General features: G+C 45.4%; 1 protein-coding gene across 4 annotated transcripts in view; it reads right to left on the bottom strand.

Moving 5' to 3' along the window:
• IMMT (inner membrane mitochondrial protein) overlaps positions 1–11,582 on the bottom strand; it is a 51,765-nt gene extending 40,183 nt beyond the window's left edge. For 2 of the 4 annotated variants that reach the window (XM_081100841.1, XM_081100843.1), the window contains exon 1: positions 11,426–11,582. In XM_081100841.1, the coding sequence (XP_080956967.1) occupies positions 11,426–11,470 (45 nt within the window). In that variant the 5' untranslated portion in view covers positions 11,471–11,582. The remainder of the gene's footprint in view (positions 1–11,425) is intronic. The other 2 variants (XM_081100840.1, XM_081100842.1) reach the window with 1 other exon arrangement.
• Positions 11,583–15,583: the final 4,001 nt, after the last annotated feature.

Raw genomic sequence — 15,583 nt, 5'->3', positions numbered from 1 at the left:
GACCAGGCCGAGGGACCCTACCCATGCACAAATTCGTGCACTGGGCCTCTAGTCCTATCTAATAATAGGCAAACATGGTAATTAACCATACCACCGCTACGCTTCCCATTGGCTAATCAGCAGAATATGCAAATTAACTGCCAACCAAGATGGCGGCCGGCAGCCACGCAGCTGAAGTGAACAGGAGGCTTGCTTGCTCCAGTGATGGAGGAAGCCAAGGTTCCCTGCCTGCTGCGGCCCAACTCTGAGCTCCAGATGCAACAATGTTGCAATTATAGAACCTAAACAAACCCAGAAACCTGCTTTCAGCCGCCAGCGGGCTCAGAGCTTAGAGGGCCAGTGATGGCAACAGAGTTTCAATTATAGAAGCTAAACAAACCCAGATACCTGCTTTCAGCCAGCCACAGCCTCAAGGTGGAGCCAGCTCTCAGCTCCAGTGACAGCTATAGAAGGTAAATAAATCCCAGAATAAAAAAAAAGAGGCTGGGTGCTTCAGTGGCCCGCCAGCCTGAAAACGGCCCTCAGCCCCTCACCCAGACTGGCCAGGCACCCCAGTGGGGACCCCTATCCTGAAGGGGGTGTGAACAGCTGCAAACAGCCATCAGCCCGTCATTCAGGCTGGCCAGGCACCCAAGCGGGACCCCCACCCTGATCCGGATCACCCTTCAGGGCAAACCAGCCGGCCCCCACCCGTGCACCAGGCCTCTATCCTATATAGTAAAAGGGTAATATGCAAACTGACCCTAACAGCAGAAGGACTGGGAATGACTGGTCACTATGACACACACTGACCACCAGAGGGCAGACCCTCAATGCAGGAGCTGCCCTCTGGTGGTCAGTGCGCTCTCACAGCGGGGAGCTCTGCTCAGCCACAAGCCAGACTGATGGCTGCCAGTATAGCGGTGGTGGTGGGAGCCTCTCCTGCCTCCTCAGCAGCGCTAAGGATGTCTGACTGCAGCTTAGGTCTGCTCCCTGCTGGCAAGTGGGCATCCCCCGAGGGCTGCCGGGCTACCAGAGGGATGTCTGATTGCCAGTGTAGGCCCAATCCCCCGGGGAGCAGGCCTAAGCCAGCTAGTGGTCACCCCCAAGGGGTCCCAGACTGTGAGAGGGCACAGGCCGGGCTGAGAGACCCACTACCCCCGAGTGCACAAATTTTTGTGCACGGGGCCTCTAGTAGATATAATAAAAGGATAATATGCAAATAGACTGAACCACGGAACAACCAACCAACCAAACAACAGGTCACTATGAAATGTGCTGACCACCAGGGGGCGTGTGTGGAACATGGTGGGCATCGGCCAAGACGGAGATGGTGGAGCAGGTAAGCGGGGATGCCAGATCAAGGTGGGGTGCCAGTCACTGTTAACAGGGCGAGCCTCTGCTGGTTACTGAAAATTCTTTGCTCCCGCGTGCTGTGGTCCTGCCTGGCGCTCGCACCCGCTGCCGGGGCCCAGCACTCAGTCCCGTCAGTGGGTGGAAGTGGCGGCTGCTGGCCCCAATCGCCCCTGAGGGCTTCTCCACCTCCCCCTGCTCCTGAGGAGCGATCAGGGCAGCAGCTGCCACTCGCACCTGCTGACAGCACCAGTCCTGCTCACACCCACTGCTGGCGCCAGCCCCAATCGCTCCGCGCCATCAGCAGGTGTGAGCGGGGCCAGCACCATCAGCATGTGGGAGTGGCGGGAGCGACGGCAGTGGTGGGAGGAGGGCTGCCGGTAGACAGAGGACCAGGAGCCGTGGCAAGAGGGGCCAGGCAGGGGGACAGAGGATGGGCCATACCCACCCCTGTGCACACCACAGCCTTGCAGCCCACAATTCCTTTCAAGATGCACGAATTCATGCACTGGGCCCCTAGTATATAGATAAACATAATTTTTATCTATATAATAAATGCGATTTATTTTGTAAAATAACATGATGCTATTATTCATGCACTCAGCGGGGAGGGCCCCTCAGCCTGGCTTGTGCCCTCTCACAGTCCAGGACCCCTTGGGGAATGTCCCACTGATGGCTTAGGCCTGGGGGAGCGGGCCTAACCTGGCAGTCAGACATCCCTCTGGCAGCCCAGAAGCCTGCGGGGAGCAGGCCTAAGCCATTAGTCGGACATCCTTAGCACTGATGCAGAGGAAGGAGAGGCTCCCACCACCTCCACTGCGCTGGCCAGCCATGAGCTGGCTTCTGGCTGAGCAGTGCTCCCCCTGTGGAAGCACACTGACCACCAGGGGGTAGCTCCCTGCATTGAGTATCTGCCCCCTGGTGGTCAGCACATGTCATAGCAACCAGTCGTTCCCAGTCGTTCTGCTGTTAGGGTCAACTTGCATATTACCTTTTTATTATATAGGACTAGTGGCCCAGCGCGCGAAATCGCACCCAGTAGGCCGCCCACTGCTTCCATGGAAGCCAGCAGGAGCCGAAGCGCACCCACGAGGGAGGTAGGAGCCACGCCACTTCCGCAGGAGGCGGGAGAGAGCTACCACTGCCTGCAGGAGCCCAGAGGAAGCCGCTGCCATCGCCGCCCGTGGAAGCTACAGCGGGGGGTGGGACTGAGAGGTGCTCCATGCCTCTCCTGGTGACCAGTCACACACGCAGCCCCGCCCGCCCGCGAGCGCCTGCTGTGCATGCAGCCTCCTGCTGATCAGTCGTTACACATGAGGGCGTGACAACCACTTGCATATTAGCCTTTTATTATACAGGATTATTGTATTATTTTTTCCATCGTTACAACGGTACACCTGCTTTTGCCCCAATCTGTATATTGTATGTTGGTTATATGGGCAACAGATAACTTGTCTCTTTAGTTAACAGGTCTTTAGGCTGAAAGGAAAATTGCTTAAGGGAGCTATATCCTAGGAGTCACATTGACATCCAAAATGTCTTATTTGCAGAGGAATTTGATTTTGATGACAAGACCCTGATGCTGTGATGGGATCAGATTTTGAAGGGTTTTGAGGAAGGTTGTGAATATATTTGAAAATTGTAAAGGGCAGGCTATATTATCCAAAAATGACTGCAATAGTATTTCCTGTACCACATGCTCTTCCAGAATCCTGCCACTCCTCCAAAGTGAGTTCTACTACTCTCCCCTTGAACAATGCCAGGACTTGGTTATTAATTTACTAAGAGAGGGCACTGAAAGTGCCACTGTGTGACTTCGAAGACTAGAACATAAAAGGGGATACAGCTTCTGCCAGCTGCCTCTCATCACATTTGCTCTTGGAACACAGCAACCAAACTGTGAGGAAGCCCAGACGGTGAGGAAGCCTATACTGGATGTGTAGGTGTTCCAGCCAACAGCCCCAGCTGAGGTGTCAGCTGTAGCCAGTATCAACTGCCAGACATGAGAATGAGGAGGTGTGAGATGACTCTACCCCCACCCACTGCCTGACTACACCCTCATGAGGGTCACGGAGCCCAGCTGAGTCCCGGCAACCCCCAGAACTTAGACAATAAATAAAAGTTATTTTACCCCAAGCTCGAGGTAGTTTATGTAGCTATAGCTAATCAGAACACTATCTTTATGAATTCATGAATTCAAACACTTTTGGTGGCTTTTAACCAATTGTAATTACTATCCTTTTAAAAATTTAAATTGTCCCATCTTTGGCCAATTAATGCCACTTCAATATATATTATCTTTTTATATTAATTATATATATGTGTGTGTGTGTGTGTGTATACATACATATATATATATATATATATATATATAGAGAGAGAGAGAGAGAGAGAGAGAGAGAGAGAGAGAGAGGGAGAGGGAGAGAGAGAGAGAGAGAGAATGTGTGTGTGTGTGTGTGTTCGGTCTCTATACCTCAAGCTATCTGCAAGTACCTAGTGGCAAGCTGTTTTTTTTTCCATGTGTGTGGTAAAATTCACTTATAAAAGTCACCATTTTAACCTGGATGCTGTGGCTCAATTGGTTGAGAATGGCCCCATTAACCAAGAGGTCACCGGTTGGGCCACAGCCAGTTGCTCAGTGCTGAGAGCATTGGCCAGCAGACCAAAGGGTGGCAGGTTCAATTCCCAGTCAAGGCAGGTACTCAGTTTTAGGTTTGATCCCTGGCCTATTGGGGAGCATGCAGGAGGAAAGCAGTCTATGTGTCTCTCTCACATCAATGTTTCTTTCTCTCTCTCCCTCCCCACTTCCTCCCTCCCACTCTCTCTTTAAAGATCAACAGAAAAAAATATCCTCGGGTGAGGATTAAAAAAACATTTTAAAAAGAGATCACCGGTTGGATTCCAGGTCAGGGCACATACCGGGGTGCAGGCTCAATCCCCAGCAGAGGATGTGCAGGAGGCAGCCAACCAATGTTTCTCTCATCAATTTCTACCTCTCTTCCTCTCCCATCTGTTCTCTCTTAAAAATAAATAAACCTGCCAAAGCCAGTTTGGCTCAGTGGATAGAGCGTCGGCCTGCTGACTGGGGGGTCCCGGGTTGAATTCCGGTCAAGGGCATGTGCCTGGGTTGCGGGCACATCCCCAGTGGGAGATGTGCAGGAGGCGGCTGATCGATGTTTCTCTCTCATCGATGTTTCTAACTCTCTATCTCTCTCCCTTCCTCTCTGTAAAAAATCAATAAAATATATTTTTTAAAAAATAAAAATAAATAAAAATAAATAAATAAATAAACCTTTTTTTTCAAGTCACGGTTTTAAAGTGTGCTCTCAGTACATTCGCATTGCTATGCAACAATCAAAACCTTTAATTCTAGAACATTTTCATCACTCCAAAAGGAAATTCCTGTGCCAACTACATAGCCTCTCCATTTCCTCCTCTCTCCATCCACTGACAATCACTAGATCTACTTTCTGGCTCTATAGATTTGACTATTTTGGATATTTGTATAAATGAAATCATATGTAGCCTTTTCTGCATGGCTTCTTTCACTTGGCATAATGTTTTTAATGTTTATCCTGTTGTGACATGTATCCTGCATATAGATGTACTTATTTTATGGTTGGATGTAATATTTCATCATATAGATATACCATATTTTGTTTATCCAGACATCAGTTGGACATTTGGGTTGTCTCCATCTTTTGGCTACTGTGAACAGTGCTATGAACGTTCATCTGCAGGTTTTTGTTTGAACACCTGTCTTCAATTCTTTTGGGTAGAACTTCAGGGTCACAGTAATTCCATGTTTAACTGTGTACCATTTTATATTCCCCAGCAGTGCATGAGGGTTCCAATTTCTCCACATCCTCACCAACACTTGTTCACCACCTAGTGCCGTGATCGGCAAACTGCAGCTCGCAAGCCACATGCGACTCTTTGGCTCCTTGAGTGTGGCTCTTCCTAAGCCTTAGGAGTACCCTAATTAAGTTAATAACAATGTACCTACCTATATAGTTTCAGTTTAAAAAATCTGGCTCTCAAAAGAAATTTCAATCGTTGTACTGTGGATATTTGGCTCTGCTGACTAATGAGTTTGCCGACCACTGGCCTAGTGAGTGCACCTTCTGATGTGGTTGTTGGCCACTTATATGTCTTCTTTTGATAAATGTCTATTCAAGTCCTTCGCCCATATTTATTTGGGTTGCCTTTTTGTAGTTGAGTTGTAGGAGTTCTTTATATTCTAGACATTACATCCTTATCAGATTATGATTTGAAAATATTTCCTTTCTTTTTACTGTCTTCCCTGTCCCTTGATGCATAAAAATTTTTAATTTTAATGAAATCTAATTTATGTTTTGTTTCTTTTGGAATCAACCACTGCTAAATCCAATGTCTGCCTCCAGAGCTCTCTTTCTCAAGCACCATACTTAACTATCTCTTTATTTCTATCCGAAATAAAATTAAATATCCCACTTTAACACACAAAATATTGGACACCTCTTAGTTCTGGAAATCCTTTTTGTTAATAATAACCTATGATGTAGAAAGGACAATACTGTTTCAAAGTAATTTACTTTGACATATAACCTTGTAATAAATGTTATAAGGTTAGCACTGCTGCTTCTAACCTATAGAAATATTATTAAAAAATAAATAACCCCCCAAAAAAGCAAGATAAAATGTACAGTTCCCATGTAATGTCTTTGCACTGCCGATCTTTTCCTTAGCTACTCCAAACTAAAGTGAACATATAAAAAGTCACCACAGCCCTAGCCAGTTTGGTTCAGTGGACAGAGTGTCGGCCTGTGGACTGAAGGGTCGCAGGTTCGATTCTGGTCAAGGGCAAGTACCTCAATTCCCGGCCTGGTCAGAGCATGTGTGTGGGAGGCATCCATTCAATGTCTCTCTCTCTCTCACATCAATGTTTCTCTCTCTCTATCTCTCCCCCTCCCTTCCACTCTCTCTAAAAATAATGGAAAAATATCCTCGGGTGAGGATTAACAAAACAAAAAGTCACCAAAATCCAGCATTACAACCTGAAAACAGGGAGTTTAATTAAAGTCCCCTCATATGAATCCTATCTGGAGGTTCCAGGTTTCCCCTCTAGACTTTGCTGGTTGCTGTGACTGACAATGTTTCGTGAATTCTGTCATAAGCATTCCGCCCACACAAACAAAAGACCTCCAGAAATTAATGACATTTGAAATGCAATTTAATATGCAACAACTTCAATTTTTCTATAGTAAATTTATTTTATAAGAATCATTTTATAAGAACACTTAAATCAGAGAACCGGTTTGGCTCAGTGGATAGAGCATCGGCCTGCAGACTGAAGGGTCCCAGGTTCGATTCCAGTCAAGGGCATGTACCTTGCTTGCAGGCACATCCCCAGTAGGAGGTGTGTAGGAGGCAGCTGATCGATGTTTCTCTCTCATCAATGTTTCTAACTCTCTATCCTTCTCCCTTCCTCTCTGTAAAAATCAATAAAATATATTTTTATAAAAAGAATCATGCATTATTATAAATATATCACAATTAAGTCCACTAAGTTTGGCATTGCAGCAGTATTATCTGTCAGTATAAACACATTCTTTGTTTAGGAGAAAAGGTGCTCTTCAGTTAGGAAAAGGAAATGGCTGATATTAAACCATATGGCAAAAGGGGAAACTTCATACTTTAGTTTTCCTTGCATATATGAATGAATATACATTACTAACATATTCTCATTTGTGTGCTCTAAGTTATAATATAAAATTTATTTCATATGGTTTGAAAGCCACTGGTCTAGAGAAATGAAAACAAGGAATAAAAAAAGAAAAAAGGATTCTAGTGTGGGTGGGAGCAAACAGCAGGCTGCATGATAAACTACTTTCTACCACGTATGCTTAGCAGACATTCTCATTAAGTAACACACTGTTTTATAACCCTAACAGAAAAAAAAGAATTCTAGAAGATAGCTCATAATATCCACACACAAGTTCAATCCTAAATAGTTTTGCTATCAAAGTTGGTCTTAGTCCTAGCTGATTTGGCTTAGTGGATTGAAGGCTGGCCTGCAGAATAAAGGGTCCCGGGTTCAATTACAGTCAAGGGCATGTATCTCGGTTGCAGGCTCGATCCCCAGCCCCGATCAGGCACGTGCAGGAGGCAACCAATTGATGTGTCTCTCTCACATTGATGTTTCTGTCTCTCTGTCTCTCCCCGATCCTTCCACTCTCTCTATAAATGGAAAAAAATATCCTCTAGTGAGGATTAACAAAGTTGGTCTTAAATAAACTGGCTTTGTCAGTCCTCAAGAACAATAATATTCTTTCTCTTCTTTTAAGTGATAAGCAGATAACACTACTGCATATGCAGATGAACACAACCAAACCTGTAGTTTGGGAGAGGGTCATTAGGTCCTCCAAACCTAATGACCACCTCAGAAACGGTTGTAGAACAGGTGATACAGTATAGTATTGGGAATAAGAGAAGAAAAAAGGTGTTAGATGTGGAAAATAATAAACTGAGAAAGATTCAGAGCTCTGAAGTACATTTCTGAAAAAGAAAACAATTCATTTCTGCTAAATATCCATATGTAAAGATTTTAAGGATGATGAGTCCAGGCATACAGAATAAGGTAGATGCCATCTGTGATGGTTAATTTTATATGTCAACTTGGTGGGTATTTTTGGATGATATTAACACTTAAATCAGAGAACTGTGAGTAAAGCAGCTTGCCTTCCACAATGTGGGTGGGCCTCATCCAATTAGTTGAAGGCCTGAATGAAACAAAATGACCAGCCTCCCCAAGCAAGAGAGAATGGATAATTCTCCAGTCTTCAGACTGGAACTGCACCATCAGCTCTCCTGAGTATGTGCCAGCCACAAATGCACAAGCATATTCCTTATAATAAATTCTAGAAGATGACAGCTAATTCTAGATGTATAGATATATCTATACATATCTATATACATAGTAGTAAGAGTTACAAAGTAAAACAATAGGAGAGAGTAGTTAGGTCGGTTTTAGATAGGGAAGATCTCTCTGAAGGAACGGTGACATCTGAAGAAATATCTGAATGAAGGAAGTGAGCTGAGCAAAGATGTGTGGGAAGATTTCAGGGCAAAAGAAAGAGCAAAAGAGAAGGCAATGAGGTAAGTGCTGGATATGCCAGAAAAAACAAACTGAGTCAGAGTAGGAAAATGAGATATCCAAAGAGCCAGATCATGAAGGGCCTGGTGAGTATAAAGTGTTTAGATTTTATTCGGAATATGATGAGATGTCATTAAAGAGCATGGAATGATCTATATGTTTAAAAGAAAAAAAAAAGAAAAAAAAAGCCTAGCCCTGGCCGATTTGGCTCAGACTGAAGGGCCTGCGAACGAAGGGTTGCAGGTTTGATTCCTGGTCAAGGGCACATACCTCAGTTGCAGGTTCGATCCCTGGCCCCAGTCTGGGTGCATGCCAGAGGCAACCAGTCAATGTGTCTCTCTCACATAGAAGTCTGTCTGTCTGTCTGTTTCTCTCCTCTCCCACTCCTCTCTCCCTTCCACACTCTCTCTAAAGATCAATGGAAAAAAATATCCCCAGGTGAGAATTAAAAAAAAAAAGCCTTTATTAACTAGTATGTAAAGAACTGAATCTGGAAAAGGCAAAACCACGGAGTCAGTAAAAAGAACGGCGGTTCCCTGCCCAGCCAGCATGGCTCAGTGGGTGAGCATCTACCTATGAACCGGGAGGTCACAGTTCAATTCCTGGTTAGGGCACATGCCCGGGTTTTGGGCTCAAATCCCAGTAGAGGGCATGCAGGAGACAGCCGATCCAAGATTCTTTCTCATCATTGATGGTTATATCTCTCTCTCCTTCTCCCTTCCTCTCTGAAATCAATAAAATTATATTTTAAGAAAAAATAAGTGGTTCCCAGGGCAAAGGGCTTAGGGTAGGAGAGTGATGAATAAGCAGAAGACAGGATTTTAGAAGGATGAAAACACACTCTATCATACCAAATGATGGATAATGTCATCACATATTTGTTCAAACCCATAGAATGTACACCAAAAGTAAACCCTAATGTAAACTGTGGAGTTTGGGTGATTAGGATATGCCAATGTAGTTTCATAGGTTGTAATGAATGTACCACTCTGGTAGAGGATGTTGATAATGGGGAGGGGGAGTGGAATGCACATGTGGAGGCACGGGGTTTATGGGAAATGTCTGTACTTTCCCCTCAATTTTCCTGTGAACCTAAAACTATTCTCATAAATTAAATCTTAAGTAAAAAGAGAGACGGAGAAAGAACGAAGGAACGAACGAACCTTGGGGGTATACTTAGAGGTACATGAAAGCAACACACTCAACAAAAGAAAACAGGGATGAGAGAGGGTAAGATGCACCCGAAGATACTACATAGAAAAGCCAAGAGTAAAAAGAGATTGACAAAGCAACAGCTTAAAATGCTACTGAATGATGGAGGATATAGTTAAAGTAAATGAATGAATTTTATATAATTTATTTTTAAAAATCTTGTAAGATAGCAATTTTAAGAAGGTAAGAAATCTTGGTTGCAAACCAGAAAAGTGTTCATATTTTAGTATAAAGTCTTAATCTGTTTTCTTCTCATTTCCTAAATGGGAACCCAATAAGTTGGAAACATTTTGAGAAAGGCAAGAAAAAAACCCACTTAATTTTGGACTTCAGGGCAGACAGACTAGTGACAACCATGATGTAATCTGAGCACAGAATAAGGAACAGCGTGCCATGAAAGGAGGGCTCCACAGACAAACTTTTAACAATTCTGCCCTGAGAGGTAGCTCTACTTTCTTCATCCTCCCAGCCCCACTTGGGTATGATCTCCACCCCTTGCTGTTAATTAAGCCCATGATTAGGGTTGGTTGTGTGGCAAAGGGAATTTTGCAGATGCAACTCAGGTTACTAATCAGTTGACTTTGAATCAATTTAAAGCAGTGGTTCTCAACCTTGGCTGCTCATTAGAATCACCTGGGAATCTTTTTAAAATCCTGATTTCTGGGCCTCATCCTCCGGAAATTCTGTTTCTTTGTTATAGGGTGGGGCCACATTAGTAATTCAGCAATAGAAAACTAATATACACATACAAAAAAAAAGAAAGAAAGGAAACTAATACAGACACCATTTTCCTATGGAAGAGGCTGCTTCTCCTACCCTAACAACGGAATGGGGAGATAAGCAAACTTGGGGGGATAAAGTCTGGCTTCTACGGATGTTATTCTATTACTGCTTGAATCACAGTGCCTGTTTTGCAATACAACATTTTGCCAAAATATCAGTATTCTGAAAATTGTGGTCCATGGAAATAGGTTTACTTTTTAATTTTAGAAAGTTACTTTGGTAATTATGACGAAATAAAAGTAACTGGGTATCTAGGCTCCTTGGATGTCTGCCAAAGTAGTCCCAGCACCTGGGAGACTCAGAACCCCAGGCTAATCTCAGAAATGAGCACAAGGTCATGACTCCTGTCCTTCCTCAAGTACCAAGAGTTTGAACTCCACAAACTACATTCTTTTCTTTTTGTTTAGGCTTAAGACTAGCTCAGAGGTGTTCTCAGGTACGAGAATTAGTCCCTCCCGAATAATGACGACCTTGTCCCCAAAAACGCGGGCTCTTAACAGTGCAAGCACCCCCTTATTTAAAACTGCAACAAGCCAAGGCTCGGCTCCGCATTGCCTGCTGGGAACTGTAGTTCTCCCCCTCGACCTTCACCCCCTGGCTGCGCGAAACCACCGCACGCACAACCGGCGACCCGGGCGCCGGGAGCCACGATTGGTCCCTGAATGGGGCAGCGAGGGGCTGATTGGACGACACGTCCCCGAAGCCGAGCCTCCCGCCCTGCGCCCGCCTCCCCGCCACCTTCTGTTTTCCACACCCCATCCGGCTTCAGCAATAACTCTCAAGGCATCCCTCCCAGCGAACTCCCGAATTAACCGGCGGACGGGCCCGCCTAAGACTCCCGCGATGAGGGCGGCCCCGAGACACGCCTCAGTCCCGGGGTCAAGGCAGAGCGAAAGCCGCCCCCATTTTCCGTTGTCTGCCCTTAGCTTCATCACGCGCTCCCTCCCGCGCCCTCGCGCTCACCTGGGCGGCGGAGGTCACGCCAGATAAATAACAGACCCGCAGCATCTCGGACAGGTGGACAGCGCGGCTACTATACGCTGGAGCTGCGGGAGCGGCGCGAGTAGGAGAGGGCCGGCGTGCGTGCGTGTGTGCGTGCGTTCGCGCCGCCTCCCTGCGCCGGCGTACCGGAGGGCACCAACGCCACTGCGCACGCGCAGCTCCTTTCCCGTCCCCGCCCCGGCAGCTCTAAGTGGGTGGGCCCTCTCTTGGCGGAAAGAACGATTTTTTCTTCCGGGTCGCTCCTCTTTGTGTTCCGGTCCGCACCCCGAGTCCGGGGTTACTATGGGAACGGGAGGCTGGGAAGGGCGTCGGGAACTCAGGCTTCGATCCTCTCGGAAAACGGGTTGGCGTGACTCCACGGAGAATTCAGCAAGAAAGCATCTCAGCCGTCTCTGTCCGATGGATATTTCTTTTTATAGCAAAGGTGGAAATTTATTGAACAAGTACAGATTCCCACGTGGGACAGACTGCCACGTGGGGAGGGGGAAAGGGTCCCAAAAAACCGACTCCCACGTGAGGAGGGGGAAGAGTCCCCGGATGGATATTTCGTAGAAAGGAATCGACTTGGCGCAGTCGGTGTCGTCCTGGCCGGAGGCCTTGGTTTCGTTTGACAATTCTGCTGGAGTCTTCCTGGTTGCGGGAGGCTGGGGGAACGAACACGCGAGAGACCTTTGTGCGCAATGTGTCGATCACGTGACGTAGCGGAGTGGCGATCGGAACCCAGATTCTTGGGGTTCACAGCTCCTACTCCTTCCAGGTTAAACAGCGCAAGTTTTTATTTTAGAAAGATGATTTGGCCGCAACCTGTGGGGTGGGTTGGGAAGATAAGGAAGTCAAAGTGTTCCACTGAGTCTATAATCAAGGTATAACATTAAACATTGAACACAGGATTCAGTACTATTAGTACAGTATCACAGAAACGAAATAACTGTGTATCAGTTGTGCTTGCAAAGTACTTTCAAGTCTTAACTAGGTAATTTATTATAGTATGATGTTCTCCCTAGAGGTATACAAGGTCACTAATCCCATATGTAAAATGGAAAAATAGATTTGAAGCCCTAACCGGTTTGGCTCAGTGGATAGAGCCTCGGCCTGTGGACTGAAGGGTCCCAGGTTCAATTCCAGTCAAGGGCATGTACCTTGGTTTCGGGCACATCCCCAGTGGGGGGTACAGCTGCACGCACTGTACTTATCAATGTTTCTACCTCTCTATCCTTCTCCCTTCCTCTCTGTAAAAAATCAATAAAATATATTTTTTAAGAAAAATAGATTTGAAAATTAACTTTATATAATTACTTAATTTTGTATATGTTCGATGTACTTCAGTAATTACACTCTTCATATCACCACCACCTAATGGCCTCCAGAACAGTCTATCAGATAGACTCCATCCTATTTAGTAATTTTAGCAATTAAACTGGTTTCCCTACCCCATTTCTGCCTCTGTTGTCATGTTGGAAGATGCCAGTGTGACGACTTTTCTAACATCTTGGCCATAAACCTCTCATTGCCAATAAGCAGTTTCAGTCTGCTCCAGCCATGGGTGGCACAGCCACACCTTAAGCCTGAACATCATTAGCAAGTTTAGCTTCAAGAGCTCAAGTTCCAAAATTATTTTTTACTAGAGGCCCAGTACACAAAATTCATGTACTGGTAGGGTCCCTAGCGGCTGCAGGGGTACTCCCTCCCCCGGCAGGCCCCGCCCCCTGGTCGAACTCCCACTTTGCATACTAGGCTTTTATTATATAGGATAGTTTCCTAACCTCTCATTTAACAAAGTCCCTAATGCTCATCCTCCACTTGCAATTTATGATTTTGGGGGCTTTAAACTGTATTCTAAAGTAACTCAAATTTAAATCACATTCCTGTTCAAAAACTGCAATGACTCCCACTGCCAATTCAAAGAGCCTTTATGAAATGTCTCAAAGTACTTTTCCAGTGTATGTAGATGTTTCTCAACTCAAAGTGGCAGCTGTAGGTGTGAAATCAAGACAGCAACAATAGCCCTAGCCGGTTTGGCTCAGTGGATAGAGCATCAGCCTGTGGACTGAAGGGTTCCAGGTTCAATTCCAGTTAAGGGCACCTACTTCAGTTGCAGGCTCCCTGCCCTGGTTGGGACTATGCCAGAGGCAACCAATCAATGTATCTCTCTGACTTTGGTGTTTCTGTCTCTCCCTCTCCCTTCCACTCTCTCTAAAAATCAATGGAAAACATGTCCTTGAGTGAGGATTTAAAAAAAAACAAAAACTGTGAAGACAGCAACAATAGCACTCCAAGCTCATCACCCACTTAGATGCCCTATAACCTAGAGAAGCAAGGATAACCATCTCAGTGGTTCTCAAAAGAGTGATCTGGGATGTGCTGCGCCAGCACGGCCAAGGGTGAACCTGAGTGGGGGCGGTGAAGGATTTAGAAAAGACAGACAAGAGAATGAAAGCTGGGTCTCAGTGGGAGGCTGCTTCTCCGATGGAGAGACAGCAACGGCACCCGTAAGCCAAGTCTTTATTTTATAGCCAGATTCCACGAGGTAAAGTAAGGGCGTGGTCAAGATGTTTACACTGTTCTAATCTACTCAGTTACATGCACCTGAACTCTATCAAGCCCACATTACTCAAACACGTGGGGCCACATGTTTGGACCATAGGTTCAAGCTTACAACTATAACTGTTGGCTATAATTGTGCTGCGAGGGCTCAGCCCTCCAAGCTGGGACCTGCACGTGGCAATGAGAGAATTGTGCCCTCTCATTAGACTGAGGCTTGAACCTGTCCAAACCCTGTAGTTGCTCTACACACTGGGATCCCTGGGGGAGCCTCAGACCTTTTCAGAAAGATTTTTAGACCTTTCCATAAAATCAAAACTAGCTTCATAATATTAAGGTTATTTGCTGTTTTCATTATCTTGTAGCGTTATCCAGATATCGCAATACATTGAATGCATAAGCAAATTTCAGAATCCATCTTTCTATTAATCCAGACATTAAAGAGATTTGCAAAAAGGTTAAACAATGCCAATCACTACTCTTTTTTTAAATCTTGGAATAGTTATTTTTCATTAAGCCCTGACTGGTTTTGCTCAGTGGATAGAGCATTGGCCTGTGGATTCAAGGGTCCCAGGTCCGATTCCGGTCATGGGTACCAAAAACAAATAAATAAAAAGAATGCTTCCTTCTGCCCTAACCGGTTTGGTTCAGTGGATAGAGCGTCAGCCTGAAGACTCAAGGGTCCCAGGTTTGATTCCGGTCAAGGGCATGTACCTGGGTTGCGGGCACATACCCAGTAGGGAGTGTGCAAGAAGGCAGCTGATCAATGTTTCTCACTCATTGATGTTTCTAACTCTCTATCCCTCTCCCTTCCTCCCTGTAAAAATCAATGAAATATATTTTTTAAAATGTGTTAATATGTAATAGGTTTGTTATTGTTTTAAAATAACGTGGTAGGCAGAATAATTATCCCCAAATGTGTCCCCACACTTTCCTAATCCTTGGGACATGTGAATATATTACCTTAAATGACAAAAAAAAATTTTTTTGCAAGTGTGATTAAGTTAAGAATGTTGAGATATGGGTACTATCCTGGACTGTGTTGGTCTGTCGAGTGTGTTTCCCTCCACATCCTGCGTGGTTCAGGGTTCGGGATCTGAAAGAGGAGCCGCACACAAATGAGAGAGAAAAGAGACAAGAGACAATTTGGAAATGTTGGGGAGCCAGGTGGGCAAGTCCAACTCAAGGAGAGGGACTTCCGCTCATGCTCAGGCAGCTCCAACCTTTTATTTGATCTGGGGTAGCCCTAAGGTAAGGAGGTTTCAATGACACACAGATTAGCTCATCAGCAGACAATTTCCAGTAATAGGCAGAATATCTAATCAACAATAATCAACAAGGATTTACATGAGTATCTAAGGAATTAAGTGAATTAAGGTGGGGAGGATGCTTCAGCTACCATTATCTAGATTAACTGGGTGGTGCACAGCTCCGACCTTTGCTAGGGCTTCAAAGGTCACTAGCTTTTGGGGGTCTCTACTCTTCTCTGCTAGTGAAGATGATAGGTGGTCTCCGACATCTCCCCCTTCTTTTTCCCTTAAAAATTCTTGTATCTGCCAAAACCGGTTTGGCTCAGTG

This window comes from Myotis nattereri, assembly GCF_964212035.1.
Source record: "Myotis nattereri genome assembly, chromosome: 10".
NCBI lineage: Eukaryota > Metazoa > Chordata > Mammalia > Chiroptera > Vespertilionidae > Myotis > Myotis nattereri.
Note: the sequence above shows the minus strand (reverse complement) of the source record. Positions and strands in the feature narration are given on the sequence as shown.